The sequence below is a fragment of the Triticum urartu genome, chromosome 2A (genome assembly GCF_056163025.1).
Source record: "Triticum urartu cultivar PI428250 chromosome 2A, HENAU_Tu73, whole genome shotgun sequence".
Lineage (NCBI taxonomy): Eukaryota > Viridiplantae > Streptophyta > Magnoliopsida > Poales > Poaceae > Triticum > Triticum urartu.
Genome location: NC_141874.1, coordinates 756540052 through 756558595, shown reverse-complemented (window position 1 = coordinate 756558595; position 18544 = coordinate 756540052). Strand labels below are relative to the sequence as shown.

The following is an 18544-nucleotide window of genomic DNA, read 5'->3' as shown; positions in this document are numbered from 1 at the left end:
AAAGTACGGACGTGGAGTTCTAGAGCTTAGGCTCATAGACACCTCCTATTCATACCATCTAGTATAGCTTTGAGATCCGTGCTAGACAACTAACTTACTGCGTGAAATTTTCTTTTTTTTATTGCTTCCAAATAAAACAACATATGAACTTCAAACTTTGCAAGATATCAAAACATTCTTACTACAATGAGAGAGAAAACTTATAGATTTTTTTTGACCAACATAAATATACAAAATGAGATTTTCTTTATTCAAAAATGTTATTTTTAGTACTTATGATGCACGAAAAAATCTGAAAGTTCTTTCCCACATTCTAGTTAGAATGTTTTGTTGTGCTGCAAAGTTTGAAGTTCGTATGTTGTTTTATTTGAAAGAAACAAAAAAAAGTTCTTGCACAAATCGTGATGCAGAGATGGATGGAAGGCTAAGCTCTACAGAATATTTTCCGGCAAAGTACGGGACCGCCCCTCGGTGGCGCGCGCCACTACAATTACTCGGCCGGCCGGCGACGCCCACTAAAAGATTCTGGCCGGCCGCAACCGCCAAGAGAGCCCCCCTGGGATTCGCCAACGCAACCCAAGTACCCAACCAACTGCGCCCGCCGTACGTCGTCGTCACCGTCCCTCGCTCTCCCCACTCCCACCACTCCCATAAAGCGCGCCGCGATGGCCGCAGCATTGGCCCACACACACGCGCGGGCGGATGGCAGACAGCGACGGCGCGAGCGAGTGCTGCTGGCCGCTCGGGACCGCCGCCGCCGTCTCCGGCCACGGCGGCGGCAGCGGTGCGCGCGCGGTGCAGCTGTCCGGCGTGAGGAGGGAGGTCTACGACCGCCTGCGGGCCATCGGCAACCAGGAGGCACTCTCCGACCCCTTCTTCGACCGCGTGCTCGAGGACCACTACGATCGCTTCCCGTCCAGCTACTACATCGATCTCGACGTGAACAAGGTCGAGGACGTGATGCTGCACCGGAGGATCCTCGCCGAGTGCGCCGACCCCGACAACCGCCCCGTCTTCCACGCACGCTTCCTACGGGTAAACTCATCCAGTCTTCCTCAAGATGTTTGCAGTCTCGCTTACTGTTACTGTATTGTGCTCTGTAGCACCTTCAGGAGGACAAACCGCCAGAGGTTGGGTCTGCTCCAAATGAAAACGCTAATTGTGGGGGCTCTGTGGCTCCCAATTTGAGGTATAGGTGTTCACCCCAACCACCCATTTTCCAATGCCCTAGCGGGGGGGGGGGGGGGGGGGGGGGGGGGGGGGGAGGAACTACTCGATCTCATGTCAAATTTGTCTTCCTGATATAATCTTGCTTGCTGAGACAAGGTTTGTATACGTTGAACAGCAACAGCGAATTGGAGTGGATGATGGAAGACCTCAATTTGGGGCCAAGAGAAGGCGTGGACGAGGCCATTTCTGCAAGGTCTTTCTCGATCAGTTTAAATGCTTGGTTGCCCACTGTCTCCCTAAAATATAATCATGCTTTCATTCTGATTTGTAAATCATCCTGGATGGTTTGCCCAAAAGATGCAGTGCTAACTTTTCTGTTAGCTAGCCTGCCTTGCAGTTGCAGCTCATTTTTTATGCAAAAAACAACCATGCATGTGGCCCCGTGGTTCTACTTCTCTTAACTTGACAGAAAGGTTCTAGTTCTAGCATAGCATGTTTTCATTTGCAATCTGGAATGATATATTGAACCATAAGACTATAAGAGAGTGATGGTGGGCAAGCTATCTATCTTCGTGCAGTTTTTGGCATGGACGACTTCCTAATTATTTGGTCTGTCTTTAATTTCTCAACGCTTTTGTGCTTACTTCTCTGTAATACTACTAGTATTCCATACAGTAGTAGTTTGGCAAGTGGCGTATTTTGGGCTACCTTTTTCATAAACCTGCCTGAACAATGAACTTTGATCCTCAGTTGCCAATGAAAATTTCCGCAGGAGGGATACAGAAATTCACCTTCTTCATGAAATAATTTTTTCTTCAGTTGACAAGCCAAAGCTCCTTAGTCAGGTAAAGACTTAGGAGTATCGATCCTTTTGCTATGGATTTTATGTTTGGACTTCCATATCTTCCATTGTCATACTACTTGTATCAACTTTTATAAAATTCCGAGTTATTGTCTTGTAGCTATCTACGTTGCTGTGCGATCTTGGATTGCACATTCGTGAAGCTCATGTGTTCTCAACAACAGATGGACTGTGTTTGGGCATATTTGTTGTTGATGGCTGGGAAACAGAGGTAAGCTTAGAGCACATCTATACCTGTGCAACATGTTAACGATAATTCAAAAGTAGACGTATTTGTGCAGTTCCGTTTACTTATGATAGCATTATTATGGTTAATTGCATCAGCTTTACATAATGGGAGTACCTAAAACTCATCTAGATGAGACATAATTTGGTCTCATTCACCTGGAAAATAAGAACAGATACAACCTACGTCAGCACACACGCATCTTATAGCATCACATCCAACGGCTATAAAATGTGAATGAGACTAAATTATATCTCATCTAGATGAGTTCTAGCAAAACTGTTACATCATATCATTTTTGCGGTGTCAGAGCCAATGAGATCACACTCTACGTGACAAACGGTCATACGTGCAGTCAATTCGTTTATACTGCTAGTTTGTTTGATGACACATCTCTGGGACTGCACAACCTATCTTTGGACTTCTGATTCTTACAGGAGAAGATCCTTTTTGATAAAGGGCGAATTTTATTAACTCAAAATAAAGCATCAAGAGAATACAAACACAATGAGCATACACCCGGCCTCTACATAATTAGGATGCACACAGCCAACACCAACGCACACAAGCACACCAACAACTAGCAAAGTATATAGTACCAAAGCTATGTGTCGGCGAGAAAAAAAGAAAAAGCCCCAAAGTGATCGGATCCGCGATTGACATAGTAATGACCATATCCGCACCAACCATCTCATGACACACACATGAACAACAATTTTTTCAACAGCAACGCCTCTAGGAAGGAAGCGGCGCTCATGGGCCGCCGTCACCGGATCCAACTATTAAGGTCGGAATCTAGGTTTTCACCCTGAAAAACCAACCCGAGCATATCCGAGCAATGCCTTCAAGAAGGTAATGACGTAAAAAACATCACCATTGCCAGGTATAACCAACTCACATCAGACCTATGTTTTCACCTCGGAGCTCGAGTCGGATGCACACAGCACCACCATCCAAGTCACACATGTGTCGTCACCCCCACTTTTCCACGATCCTAGCAGGTACATGCGATGTCCAACCGCCGCTGCTGTACAACCATTCCTTCGCGTCAAGTCTTCGTCCAAAGTTTGCATCTCACCGATCCTGGAAGACACATAACTGCTGTGTACATAAAAGTGCCATTTGGCAAAAAAATAACAGTTTATATGTGTTTCCTCTAGTTATTGTCAATGATACCGAGCAGTCATAGAATCTAGAGCTGTATTTTGATATCTGCCCATGAATTTGGAGTGCATGCTAGGTAAGACGAAGAAACCGAGTTCATTTGACCCTCTACACTTAGCAATTTGGTTGCCAATGTGTTCTGTAGATTCTTATGAGTAGTGTAGCATCTGCAGGTTATATTGCACATTGTTCCTCCCAGAGATCTTTTTTTAGTAAAATTTTACCTGACGCTATATGCAGGAGACAGATGGTTTGTTGCAGCAGCTCAAGGAGACAGCAAAACGTAATGTATGCTTTCTCTTCTTTTTTAGTTACATTACTTACGTGAATACTTCAAATTCTTAGGTATCTGCCTGGTCACTTATACATAGGTGCTGGTAATTCAACTTTTCTAAGTATGCAGATGCAGTTGCTGGCTGTAAATGCATGCAGTCAGCATTGTCCTAACAACTTTAAATTCCTTCTGGTATGCAGGCCACATTATCTAATCTAACAACTTCAGCCTCAGAGAGAATACTAGAGCTGCAAGAAAAGATTGGAGATTCTGAATTCGACAGGGATCTGTTGCAGATTAAGGAAAATATCGCATCTGGATCTTCTGGAGACTTGTAAGAACTACATGGCACTTGCTTAGTAAATAGAGGAAAGAGTACCATGAAGTTAATTTTTTGAAAAACATCAACCACTTTATTAATTAGAAATAATGGTTACATCGTCTATAAGTAGAGATACAATATTTCCCGTAGGCTCCTCAATCCAATCCCTCGTCACAGAACATTTTGCTAGTCGAGCCAACTCATGCGCTACCTTGTTCGCTTCCCTATTACAATGTTCAAAACTAGTAAGAGGAAAATCATAAGCTATAAGAAAACAGTCATAAAAAATTGCCGCTGCCGCTCCTGCAGAGTTCCTCCGTTCTTCATTGTGTCAATGACTTCCATATTGTCGGAGTTAATAACAAGACGATTGCAACCCGCCTTCTGTGCTAGCGATAAGCCAAACCTAAGTGCTAATGCTTCCACTGTCAGGACATCAGCGCTCCAATCAATCTTTCAATTTCCACCTACAATGAAGTTTCCTTTGTCATCCCTGAGGATAGCCCCCGTTGTGCCCTTTAGTAGATCATGATCGAAGGCAACATCCACATTCAATTTAACAAAGCCCATAGGAGGTCTACTCCACCCTCCAATCTTCCTATTTGCATTAGGGGAATGTGCATTTACAAAATTTGCCGTTATAGCACGAATTCCCATCGAGGCGGTTTGACATACCTCTTGAAACTTTCCCTCATGAACCAGTTTACATCTGTTCCAACATAAATACCACGCGGTTACAGCAATCAGCTCCCGTGCGTTCTGTGAATCCGATACAGAAAATTCTTGTTCTGGCATGAGGAGTAATGATTCGAGGACAGCCTCCCCTGCACAATCAACAGCACAAGCTTTTTTAACATGAAGTTAATTAGTTAGAACGACAGCCACCACTTAACTGGTACTCTGCTACTGTGGGCTGCATGCCCTTTTCTTGCATATTTACAGATGAAATAGGTTCACAAGGGGACACTGCATGCCAAGAAACATAGTGAAAGCATCTGTATTATGATTTGTGGAAACTACGAGTAGCCTAACCAGTACTCTTTTTTTTCATTTTTCAGATATCGAGGAACTTACCTTGATGTGGATGTTGCAATAAAGTACCTTAAAACTGGACATGCTAACGATGATTCAAAAGTGGAGTTTTTGCAACAAATAATGATTTTAAGGTATGTTTTTTTATTTCTGTTACACATAAAGAACTTAGTTCCAGAAGATGCTAACACAATATAATCATGTACAGGAGTGTTAATCATGAAAATATCATTCACTTTTACGGGGCATGCACAAAGCATCGAGACTATCTCATTGTAACAGGTCAGACACTAATATTGCTTGTTGTAGTATGGATATATAGCAATCAACATCTTTGTTGCAGACTCACATGAAAATACTGTTATCCATGGGCACAGTTACACTATGAATAACACTGGTGACTAAAAATTGGAAGTTGTGCTTAAATAGCTATTGATTTAGAAATAAGAAAAAAAAAAGCTGAGCTCGAAAGACGGGGGATAACTCCCGTCTTCTACGCATTTTGGTAGGGACTTGAAGAGCAGATAAGTCAGACAAGAATATCTACACCATGCTGGAACATAGTACAAGTCAGACAAGAATGCAAGATATGTCTGATTAGAGGAATCCTGTTGCTCTGTTTCTATCAGATCGACAGGTCTTTGCCCATCCTTGAGTCAGCCTATCATGCGTGTCATTTGGTAGCTACTATTTCATGTATGAGATATTAATATTTATCTCTATAATTACATAAAGTTGCATTTTGGAATTTAATAGGAAACTACACCATTTATATATATGGGCATAAAGAAGATGTGCTGCTGGACATACTCATTACCTGAGGCTTTCTAACAATTTTGTTCGCTCTCATTCTCTGCATACTTTCTACGTTTTCATCTTGTGTGTGTAACTATGTAGATCGCTGTTGGGACGGATCCCTGCACTGATCAGCTGCTTATGTTTTATCAGTTTGTTTATACAAACGTTTACTTCCCAGGCTTCTGATAGTGAAAATCGAAGGCCTCTGGTTCCCACTTGAAAAGAAGTCTGTCTAGAGTTTATTTTTTTAGTTATCATCAAGCAGTTTGTAATTTTCTGCCAACTGATATCTTGCTCTGTGTTGTGTGTGTTTGCTTCAGAGTACATGGCCGGAGGCAATCTGTATGATTTCCTTCACAAGCAAAACAATAGCTTGGACCTTTCCTTGATTCTTAGGATTGCTATTGACATCTCGAAAGGGATGGATTATTTGCACCAGAATAACATCATCCATAGAGACTTGAAGTCTGCCAATTTATTAGTTGGCGATGGTCAAGTACGCATATTGTCTTTTTAGGGTCAAGTATGCATGTTATTATAAATTCATGCACTTTTCAATTCAATATTATTAAAATGATAATTTGTTCTTGTGAAACAGGTTGTGAAGATTGCAGATTTTGCTGTCGCTCGTGAACTATCACAAGAGGGAGATATGACTGCTGAAACTGGCACCTACAGATGGATGGCACCTGAGGTGTGTTATCGGTTTGTTCATTTGTCCTTGAGCATCCTTTCCCCTTTCTAGAAAATATCCAATATCCTATATTTGCTCGACCACTCCTTTGTTGTTGTAACAAATAGCGTTGTTTTTCCTTCGTTATTTATTACTCATCCACATCTTCCCAGCAAGTTCATGAGGAAATAGATATTTGTGTACTATCTTCTTGAACTTCTGTCAGAGCTCAAAAGACAGGTTCTATGTAACTGAGGTATTGTGCTTACGTGATGTGCTTATTAAAAGTTGTTGTCCTGCCAGGTGATAAACCATAAGCCTTATGATCACAAGGCAGATGTCTTCAGCTTTGCTATTGTTCTATGAGAGTTGGTCACTTCAAAGGTAACTTGGTGTTCTCCCTAGCTTTTTAGTCTTATTGAGTTCATCAAACATCAGTACTTTGGTTAAAGGTAATAACCTTGCTTGGTCCTGCTATACAGATCCCATATGAAAACCTGACACCATTGCAAGCGGCACTGTCAGTAAGGCAGGTACGACATTTGATGCCAACGAAGTTAAATTACAGTTTTGGTATTGTGCATCAGCTGTCGATAGTGGACATGCAAGTATGAGAGATGAGCATTGCTCCTTGTTTTTCAGGGACTTCGCTTGGTGATTCCCTCGAGCGTGCATCCGAGATTGTCTAAATTGATTCAATGGTGTTGGGGTGAAAACCCCCATACGCGACCCGTTTTCTCTGAGATCACCGCAGAACTGGAAGATATCTTGCTGACTTTTCAGGTTAGGTTGCTGCTGGATCTGTAGGCCTTAAGGCTCGTGAGAAGATGGAATTTGAAAACTAAATGAAGTGAAGTTATTCTGGTTAATATTTGACGGGTTCCTCAGACTAATGAAAAGTAGTATGTTCCTGCAGGTCGCCTCCCGCTCCAAAGGAAGCCATCGACATATCAAACAAAAGATACAGATGAAATCACAGCGATAGAAAGAAGGCGCCAACCCAAGTAGCTGGGCCCTTTTTTCTCATTGTCACACCCAAACAGCAGTGGGACATGCGTAGACCGTCTTCTGCATATATATATGCCATGTATATAATTTTGTGCTCGGTTGTTTTGCCAGCCCCCCCCCCCCCCGCCTATAAAATCTCACAGGACGAACTGGGTTAAGTTAGCACACCCATGCTACATAACCTAAGTGATATACTTTTATGTTTTATATATATGGTTATTTGTTTTGTAAGTGGATTATAGTTCAATGTGTTTGGATCTTTTTTTGTTCATGTACTATTATGAGTTCGTCTTGTAAGAACATGAGATGAAAATGCCATTATCACATGTTCCATTTTGGTTATTACTCGCTCCGTCCAAAATAAGTGTCGCAAATTTAGTACTCCCTCTGTCCCAAAATAAGTGGAAAAATAAACTGATTACATTTTCTCAAAAGTAGAAAAATATGAAGAGAGCGGTTTTTTGTAGGACGAGCTACACGGTACCTCCTATCATAGCCGTTCAATCTAGACTCCGGTTCATCTGGATGTGTGCATAGATTAAAGAATCAGCAGATGCGCAGGCACTCAACGCTTAATAACCTGGCAGTGGATGGAGACCCGTGACAGAGACTGGCAAGAAAGGCCACAGTTTCTGCCATACACTGCGATGGCTACAGTACTGCACAAATAAAAAACACACACCCTCTCTTCGATGGATGAGCTGCTCTCGTACTATTTAAATTGCTGGTTGTCTACAAGAAGGAATCTTTCCTCACATGCAAATGAAACCTGCATCCACATATGCAAGATCTCTCTCACATAGTTATATGTTCTCTCTCACTTTCGTAAATAAAGCTTCGTTTTAAAATAAATCTTCTCATAGCTTCTCTATCTCTCTCCCTTCTCCATAAAAAACAGACTCTTCTCTCTCTGTCACATGCTCCCTGTCTCTTCATATTTTGTAAAGATTTTTTTCTCTCTTTGAGACTCCCACGTAGGCACTTCCTCTCTCAAAGAAATTTTCTCAGTGATTTTTTTCTCACTCACACCTGCTACCTCTCTATTCACTTTTTCCCCTAGGGGGGGCGGGGGGGCACACTTTTCTATTAGCTGCCCCATTCTTTCTCTCTCTTTCACTGTAACAGCAGTAGCCTAGGAATATGACATAGCCATGCAGACAGGACAGCGCGTGCTGCTAATGACACTGCAGCGAATAGCTACACAGCCCGTGATGCTCTTTTTGTGCACAAATCTCGAAGAAAACCAACAGTCAGGATAAGAGGTACCGTGGAGCTCGAGCTAGGAAGAAACTTTGCCAAATATGAATGCTTGCAAGAATTTGTTGATTTCTCTTAGGGATATAAAAGCTTTATATGCCTCTGGCCTTTCTTTGGGAGTATCTTGAAGCGTCAGGCCCTGCACATCTCCTATGTGCCTTTCTCTAAGTGCAGGATCAAACACAACCTGTAATGCAAATTGCTTGCTCATTAATATTATATCAAACAAATTTTCTAGTGCAAATTACATGGAAGGAACATGGTGTATGGCTGAAATGTTTGAATAACAGAAAGAGTCAAGGTGAATGAACAAACATTGGGTAAGTTGCAGATTTTTGCTATTCTTCTTGCAGTGTCTGCTGCCCTGGGTATATGGCAGCTGGTTTGGCTTCTTTAGACAGCCAATGAGCAACCTTTGCATTAAAGTCAAACAAGTTCCACGTAAAAAAATGCTACTCTAGATGTCTTGAGGTAATATAAGCGAGTCATACAATCCTGCAACAGCTTACTGCCTCCAAGTGTCCCCAACACAGGAGTAGGGTACCATATCAGATCGATAGAGGGTTGGGTAATGTGCAAATACGCACTAGAGTTGGAAATCATATCATGCCATTAAATGTATTGCCCCTACCTATTTATTCAGATTATAAATAAAATCAGATAAGGGAAATTGGCCCTAGCACACCATCATTTGTTGGCATTTGCTCACACACACTACAAAACTGCTAATTGGCTCTGTACTATCCAACACCCAGGGCTCTAACCTTTGTTGCGGCTCTCTCTAAACCGAGCTCATAACGGATTCCTAAAAGCTCAGCTTCATTTGTAAAAATCCAATGGCTTCCAAGTATTAAGTAACTAAAAGTGGAGAACGAGAGCTCTCACGGATGCAATTTGTGGTAACCACCTTGTCTTCTTCCCTTCTCCTTTTCGACGGGCTACTAACGCTCTCTTCAAACTGTCTGGTTACTTGCAGCTTTGGCGGCCGCTTAGCCGCCCACAGGACCGGGACGCCATCTCCGCCTTCATCGCCGACCTTCGCTCGATGGCTGTCCGACTATCGCCGCCGCCCCCTCCGCCTCCACCGGAGCCAGATTAGGCGCCTGACGAGTTCTCCAGCGCCCCTTTTTTTTTCCTTTTTTGTTTGGGCTTGTTGAGACGTGCCCTCAGCAGAACATTTTGTACTTCCTCTTGTGAGACTTGGGTGTGTGTGTTTGGACTAGTCCTTGTATGTGTGCACTCTGGCGGTTTGCTTTATTTATAAAGCGGGGCGAAAGCCTTTTTCGGTAAAAGCAAGAAAACATCACATGAATGAGATGTAATGGAACAGAATAATTTTCATGGTCATTGATGGTTTGACTTGTGCGGCTCTCTCTAAACAGAGCTCATATAAGGATTCCTAATAGCTCAACTTCATCTATAAATATACAATGGCTTCCAAGAATTCAAACTAATTTGTGGTAACAACCTTGTCTTGTTTTCTTTGATCTGCATCGACATTTTTCTGATTTCATATTAATCTGGCAAGGAAAACCAAGAAAACATCACATGAATACATTCAAATTTCCATGAAACGTTCATGTCATCTCTTTCTAACAAAACTGAGCATGAAAAACATGGTTAACTAAAGTGAGTATAGAAACGGTAAGATAGGAAATAAAAAAGCATAAGCACATACTAGACGCATAGACAACTAGGGGTCTACAGTCTAACTCTTCCTGATCTCCTCCTACCCCCCCCCCCCCCCCCCCGCCCCCGCGTCGCTCCAACAGGGGCGACACGGGCGGCTAACCCTAGCTGTCGCCGGCGGTCCCCCTCCCCCTTCTTCTCCTCCGCGTCGCCACTAGAGGAGCCGCCGATGCGTCGCGCGGCTGCCGAGGAAGGTGGCGGCGAGGCCTTCATCGTCCCTTCGCGGAGATCTGGATCCACGGGGCGGCGGCCCCTGCTGGTTCGGCGCCGCCGTTCGCGCTCTGGACGATGTGCGCGGGGACTCTGCCCGGCGTCCTCGACCGCTCGGGTGGTGGGGAGTCGGCGCTTGGCGGCGGCAGTTCGGGACCATCGTCCTCGCCAGATCTGGAGGCCTGCTACTCCCTCCTTCCCGCTCCTTCCCCTTTGCGCTTGTGGCCGGTGGATGCTGCTGGTTCCGGTGCTTCTGGGGATGGTGGTGCAGATTGGGACCGGGGGAAACCCTAGGCCGGCTGGTTCGGCTCGACAGCAGCGTCGGCTTCGGGCGACGCATCCTTCCTGAAGGCGGTGTAGTGGTCCTTATTCTTGTCACCTCCGGTCCTCTCCCGGGTGAAAACCCAAAATCCGATCTGGATTGGGCAGCGGTGGCGCCATGGGCGTCATTCCCTCCTTGGAGGCGTTGCCTGGGGAGCTAGGATTCGGGTGTGGGCTCATGAAGGTGGGGGCTTTGGCTGCCGGCTGGATTTCTGCAGCTGCTCGCGGCGGCTTTCATGTTGTGCAGAGTGCCCCTTGTATCTTTAGGGCGTTTCCTGTTTTTCGTGTTCGCGTCGGAGGAGCGGCGTGGCATCTGGTACGTCGACAATGGCGAGTCTCGGCGTCATGGAGCAGTAGGGGTATCGCCGGTGGGCGTGTGATGATGGACGAGCGCAGGATGGTGGCGCTCTCTGGCGTCGTGGTGGCGTCGATGGCAGAGAGGCCTGGCACGGTTCATGCAACAGTACAGCTCTGAAGATGGATTGATGGTACGTGGCTGCGGCGGCCTCATACCCGGCAGGGGGCCTGGTTGAAGAGCACGCCGGACTGGTGGGTGCCCATACCCGGAAGGAGTCCTGGTTGGGACCTCAGGTCTCAGATGTTAGGTTTGGCTGCGAGGTCTGTTTGGTATTAGGCCTAGACCATCAGCGCCCCTTCATCAGATAGATAGGAGTAGCGACAGAGGTTGCGAAGATGGTGGCTTTGGTCTTACTGTTGTACGACTTTATAAGGTCTTGTGTTATAATCAATAAAGTGGCCGTATGCATCGTGCAGATACAGAGGCCGGGGGTATTTCTCCTTTTCAAAAAAAAGGAAATAAAATGATTATTAAGCGAATTCCATAAAAGACAATGTATAATTGATTAACTTGTTCCAGGCAAGCTTCAACAAGATAAAATGAACAAAGGAGATAATATGAAGCTAAACAGTAAATTGTTAAATGCAACTTCGATAAGAAGAATATTAAAACAGAATACAAGTTATGGTAGAAATCAAAACAAAATATTTCACACAACATAACTTAACAATTCGTAGTCGATAGATATAACTGGTCCAAGGGTATAACTGGGCTTGGTACTTGAACAAACAAATAACCACCTACTGGCAAAACAGAAGTAGATAGATGAGCATCATACAATACTTCATAGCATTCTTCTGGCACAACATTCTACAGCATAGATGTGCACCAAGTTGATCACATGTTAAACAAGACTGATCAGTAGTTCATGAGCAACGTAACATGCCTGCATACTGTGTACAACTGATGCCATATAACCAGTGAAAATGAGCTCACATTCCATATTTCTATCGACTGGGCAGAGATTTTAAGCATGACAAAAAAGAAAACTGAGCGTTTTGCTGCAGCTCAAGTTCCCAGCAGAGCATATCCATCTGATTCTATTTGTAAAAAAATGAAAGCAAATATTATTCTAGACTAGAGAGAGTAACATGGCCTGGAATATTAACAAAACATTACAGACACTTTGCATAACGTGCCTGCTTAACAGTCAAACCAGAAACAATTCTCACAGCTTGACTTGCACGTTATAGCAGTAATAGAAGTAGAAACACATCTAGAGATGACTTATAAACCAGAGTCGATAATCACATGGTCGAAATCTTACATAGCAAATCGATACAACAATATGTCCACATCTTACATAACTGATTGAATACTTGAACGGACAAAGAACTACTGGCAAAACAGAGAAATAGATGGATATAACAGGGCAGTGGGTATCATGCTTCATAACATTCACGCTTGAGCACCATTGAACATCTATCCCTCTCACAGAATAACCTTGTTGGTTCGAAGAATAGGTGACCAAGCAATGGTAATCTTCACCGTAGAGCCGTGAAGGACACATTCATGTTCACTTATGCCGCAATACCGAGGCTTGACCATGAAATCAGCTTTCGCAGAAACTTTAGGAGGAGAGTCTGAGTAGGCTTCTATGACAACTTTCAGGGTTTCTTCCAATTCTTCAGAATCTTCACTCATTGTCCGTAATTCAACAGAAACAACATGCCTCGACAGATCAAGGTAACCATCTTCTTCGCCTATTGGCATCTTCCCACCATCACAATAACGAGAATCAAGCAACACAACTTGGGTGGGCGGGGCAGTGCCTTGACCTCCATGAGGTGGTGAGGAGCAAGCAACACGGCCTCCATGAATGAAAGGGGTTGTACTGCCTTTAACAAAGCCACCGACGCGCAAGAAAGTTGCTTGGACAGATTCACGGTATAGTTGCTGCAGGCTTAACTCTGTTGTGCAAAGACGGTTCTCCAAGGTAAGAGTATATAAATCATTATCGGCATGATAGTGACTGTGCTGGCATCTCTTAGTGATCAACACTGTGTCCTTAGACTCTGAGGGGCCCTTAAGTTTTAGTTGGACTACTTCAAGGCTAACAGGGTCCTCAGCCAAAATTGCACGAGATGGGCCAGTCAAGCACAAGAAGGGTTTCTGCAGGCATCATCATTACACATGCTTAATTGCAAAAAACCAATGGATGAACAAACTAAGACGCATGAAACAATGAGGAGATAAAAGGAAATTTAACAGAATATGGGCAGGCGCTTACTTCTTGGGTGATCTCTTGGAAGTTGTCCCTTTCCCGCAAGAAGAGAAAATTGCGTCTGTGATCCACACTGTCTCGTGCGGCGACAAGGCCGTACACTTTGAGTGGCCATTCCAGGAGTGGCCATTCCAGGAGTGGCCAGTGCAGGTCCAAATCGATGTTGCCAATTTTGAAGGAGAAGATTTGTAAGGTGATTTTGTTGGAAGTAAGATCGAGTGGGATCTGTCTGGGCGTGTAGTGTGTAAAGTGCATGGGGCTCACTAGGGCTGCACACACAATTTTGTCAACAAAAATTAAGTTAGTATACATTGATCCTACTAAACCATGAATTTAATCGGTACTTGCTACAAGGAAGGAGGGAATCTGCTGGTTGGCAATTGGAGAACAAGCAAACAAACAGGTACTGCTGTGTGATTAACTAATATATAGGAGTGTTGGCATGGGGCTCGCGTTGCCCCTGCGGGCGACCCGAGGGGAAACCCTAGCCGCCGCTCCTAGCACTTTCCTCCGCCCCTCTCCCTCCTCGCTGCCATCCGCAATGCCGCCGGGCGAAGCCTGGCCGGCTGGGCGGCGGCGGGGCTTCTTCCCATCCATCTCGTTCTGGCTGGCGCGGGACAGTGGGGACGAGAGGAGCGCCGGGCTAACGTGGGGTTCGGCGGCGTGGCGGCGGGTCTCTCGGCGACGTCGTGAGCGGCGCCGTGGTGGCGGCCTGCAAGTCGCGAGGTGGTGGCTGCGTTTGGAACTGCCCGGTGGTCGCCGGTGCCGCCAGATCCGGATCGGATCCATCTGGATCCTGGCTTCGGACTCCGTCGGCCGCCGCGGGGTGATGTTGGTCGTCACTGGCAACATCGGACTGCTGGTTTCGGCGTCTGGAGATCTACAACGGGTTCTTCTCGATCCTCCTTTCCGGTGGGTCGAGCCCCATGGATGTTCCATCTTCGCAGGTTTTGGATCGTGGCTTGTCGCCGGATCCGGAGCAGGCGGAGGATTGGTGGCATAGGATGGGGACCGAAGGAAACTTTGGTCGGCTAGCCGGCCCGGCATCAGTGACGTCACTCAACGCCATTATCCTCCGTGGAGGCTAAGCCGAGGTCTCTCCTATCCACCTCCGAACCCATCCCGGACGAAAGTCCAAAATTCATTCTGGATTGGGCGGCGGCAGCGTCCTACGCGTCGTATCCTCCATGGAGGCGTCGTCTTGGGAGGACCTGCTGTTCAGGGGGAGAGATGATTGGATGGTGGGCTCCAAGTACCTCCAGCAGTGGCGACAGTGTGGAGGTTGCCAGGTGGTGCGGCGTTGTATCTTCCGCGTCAATGACGATGATGTTGGCGGCATGGTGCGGCTGCATATCGATGATGGATGCGGCTGGATGGGCGAGCGCAGGGCGGTGGAGCTGTCTGGTGTCATGGTGGCGTCGACGGCAGCAAGACCGGGCAAGGTTGATGCAGCAGTATAGCTCTGAAGATGGATTGGTAGCAGGTGGTTGCGGCGGCCTCATACCCGGCAGGCGTCTTGGTTGAGGAGCACGCCGGACTGGTGGGTGCCCATACCCGGCAGGCGTCCTGGTTGGGGCTTCAGGTCTTAGATGTTAGGTTTGGCTGCGGGGTCTGTTAGGTAATAGACCTAGACTATCTGCGCCCCTTCATCAACTGGATAGGAGTAGCGACAGATGTTGCTTAGACAGTGGATTTAATCTTACTGTTGTATGACTTTGTAAGGTCTTGTGTCAATAATTAATAAAATGGCTGTATGCATCGTCCAGATGCAGAGGCCGGGGGTCTTCCTCCATTTCAAAAGAAACTAAAGCTGTCATTGAGAGTAGCCCTCGAAGTCGTCCACATCGGACTCCATCTCTTGCTGGCCTTCTCCTTGTTGTCTAGCTTCTCATACTCGTGCCAGGACTTGATCCTCTTCTCCCTCTCCTCCTCCGGTGTCAACTCCGACTTCTTCTCATATGGGTATTCGTGCCAGAAAGGGGCCAGTTCCGATTTGAGCTTGGACATGTCGCGCCGCATATCAGCTAGCCGCTGTAAGATGCCGTCGATCCCCGACTGCGGCGCCTTGTCTTCTTCATCTTTCGGCATCTCCTTGGTACTGCTGCTGCTGCTGCAGCAGCAGATGAGTGGGGCTGATGGTATGATCCTGTAATTCATAAAAGCGACCATCTCCTCCATCTGCGTACATAGCTCCTTGATCTCCTGCTCGGAGATGATGGAGTTTGATTTGCCTAGGTCCATCTCCTCCGGGGTCGTCTTGTTCTTGATCTGCTGATTTGATTTGCCTCTGTTCATCTTGTCCTTCTGAAGCTCCTCATCCGCAACCATGACATACTTGAATTGGGTCATCTCTGCATCCACATGCCCGCCTCTGGCAGCCATCGACTCAATGGCGTCATCCGAATCCATGGGCTCGCCGATCTTGCCGTCCCTGGCAGCCAAGGCCTCACTCGTACCCGGAGCGCCCAGCTTGCGGATTTTGAACGGCGTCTTCCCCCATCCGCCGTGGCATGTTTATATTTTTATTGGCCTTTTTCCGCCCAATTACTTTGAACTTTTAGAAAGATCTACATTTTTTCAGAAAAAAAGATACAAAAATAAAGAAGGAGGTAAAGTGTTATATGAGATAAATCTTGAACTTTATTAGTTATTGCCTCATTAAAATCTTCCATACTGGGAAGGAAATTTTTTTAAAAAGTCACACTTTAAATTATAAAAGAATAAAAAAATACAAAAGAAAAAATATATAAATTACAAAGAATCCGTGGCATGCCTGGGCCGGCCAGGTTAGTTAACTGTCGTGTCATGCTGACACGCAGCTGTCACCTAGCGGCCCAGGCGTGTCACGGTTGTGCCAGGCACGTGACGTGTCACGCACGCGTGCTTCTAGGGGAGCCACTAGTTAATGAGCGCTTTTTCGAGAGCCTCGCAACGATTAGCGTCACTTAGCGCGCTCTCAGCCATTTGCCACGTGTCGCGTTTTGGACGCTCCCTTCGGATTTTTTTTTGCACGCGTTTTCGGCTATTTAAACAGTTTTTTGGGTTTTTTTCGACGTTTTGGTTTTCCACCGGTCTTCCTTAGCTTTTCAATCAAAAAATTTAAAAAAACAAAAAAAATTGCGCGAAAAAACACGTTTTTTCTTTTCGCGAGAGTCACGGTTTTGCTTTCGCGAGAGGCATGGGTGTGTTTTCGCGAGAGGCACGGGTGTGCCTCTCGAAAACGGAAAAAAAATGTGTTTTCCGTTTTTTTTTCTTTCGCGAGTCACGGTTTTGCTTCCGCGAGAGACACGGTTGTGCTTTCGCGAGAGTCATGGCCGTGCGTCTCGGAAACGAAAAAAACGCATTTTTTTCTTTTTTTTTTCATTCCACGAGAGTCAGTTTTGATTCCGTGAGAGGTACGGTTGTGATTTTGTGAGAGGCACGGGTGTGCCTCTTTCAGAAAGGGAAAAACTCGTGCTCCGGTTCGGTTTTTCATGAAAAAAAGTTCGTCAAAACCTATCAACATGGGATCTAGTTTTGAAGATCTCGACGCGAGAAGTCCAACGATGAAAGCGGTTCGAGATTTGGACGCATGGTTTAAGAGATAAAACGTTTTGAATAAACAGATTTACGAAAAAAAACTCACGTGTTGTGATAAGTAGCATGTTGCATGTGCGCCACTTGTCGCAACCTGAGGAGTTAGAATGATTCTTGCAACAAGTATTCCTTAACTAGTGATTTCGTGCTTCTAGACCGGCCCACGAAGTACCGCTCGTGTCTTGGCTTATATTCTTTCTCACACTCACACCGGCTCGATTCAAAAAATCGGGTCACATCCAACGGCTCCAGTTCCCTAGAGGATAGTGTTCCCTAAAAGAAACTAGAGTATAGTGAGTAGTATTGCTTTGCTCCCAACCTTCACTTTTTTTCTCTCAAAAGAGGACTTCACTTTTTTACCCTCAAAAAAATGGAAAGAGAAAGAAATCTGTAGGCTTTCCATCACCTATTTTTACCCTCAAACAATAGAAAGGAAAAGAAGCATGCATGAGGTCAAACCATCACAACGACGGCAGATCCCCTTTAATAATAGTGAAGATAACAATTCGATGATACTATGCATGGAAAAAAATCCAGTATAAGGTTGGGCTAGGCCCAATTGAATCCGGCGATGTGGGTGGGTGGGTATGAGGCGCAGTTTGAGGGAGACGAGGAGCAGCAATTAATCAAATCGGGTTTGGTGGCTGGGGTTTCAAATTCTCCTCGCTTTGAATCGAGATGATTGAAAGATTTTTTTTCCTTTGATTGATCCTAATATGAAAGTTTGCTGCTTGCTCATTGGTGGACTGTGGTGTCCCACGGATTGACCCCCATTTGTAACTAATCTTAGCCGTCTATCCAAATCCGATGGTTGAGAGCGATGTATGAGACAAAAGAGAGGAAGGGACCGGGTGGGTGGTTTTTCCTCCTTGGGTGGGGAACCTCGTTTTCAGTGGGGTTTTCTCTCGGATCGAGATGAAAGTTTTGCTTTTTTTCTGAGTCTAAGATGAAATTTTTGCTGCTCGCTCATTGGTTGGTTGTATCTTCCACGGATCGATCTCAACAGCGGAGGAAAAAACGCCGCCGAGAGGAAGAAGAATAATAGGTGCTCTCATAGAACAGTTCGGGAGAGCAACTAGTTAACGAGCGCTCTTTTAGGAGCCTCGCAACGATCAGCGCCACTTGGCGCGCTCTCAGCCATTCGCCACGTGTCGCGCTCTCCGGATTTTGTTTTTTTATTTTTCCGCACACGTTTTCGGCTTTTTAAACATTTTTTTCGACGTTTTGGTTTTCTCCCGGTCTTCCTTAGCTTTTCGATTAAAAAAATCGAAAAAAATTTGCACGAAAAAAATGCATATTTTTTTCCTTTCGCGAAAGTCACGGTTTTTTCCCGCGAGAGGCACGGTTGTGCTTTAGCGAGTGTCACCATCGTGCCTTTCG

The 18544-nt window shown here is 45.4% G+C and overlaps 1 protein-coding gene and 1 pseudogene across 2 annotated transcripts; one reads left to right on the top strand and one right to left on the bottom strand.

Annotated features, from left to right (window-relative positions):
- The first annotated feature begins 637 nt into the window (after window positions 1-637).
- LOC147987872 (serine/threonine-protein kinase STY8-like) lies at window positions 638-7579 on the top strand (annotated as a pseudogene). The gene is made up of 15 exons (XR_015615328.1): window positions 638-1035; window positions 1104-1189; window positions 1346-1423; window positions 1943-2015; window positions 2133-2243; window positions 3663-3710; window positions 3897-4030; window positions 5077-5184; window positions 5259-5332; window positions 6169-6344; window positions 6447-6542; window positions 6825-6905; window positions 7004-7054; window positions 7164-7304; window positions 7438-7579. The product of XR_015615328.1 is annotated as a serine/threonine-protein kinase STY8-like (transcript).
- A 5216-nt stretch (window positions 7580-12795) lies between these two features.
- LOC125538426 (uncharacterized) lies at window positions 12796-16260 on the bottom strand. Its single transcript, XM_087542529.1, has 4 exons — window positions 16243-16260; window positions 15439-16078; window positions 13595-13857; window positions 12796-13476 (listed from the first exon to the last, which is right to left on the bottom strand). The coding sequence occupies exons 1-4, from the start codon at window positions 16258-16260 to the stop codon at window positions 12796-12798; spliced, it is 1602 nt and encodes a 533-aa protein (XP_087398655.1).
- Window positions 16261-18544: the final 2284 nt, after the last annotated feature.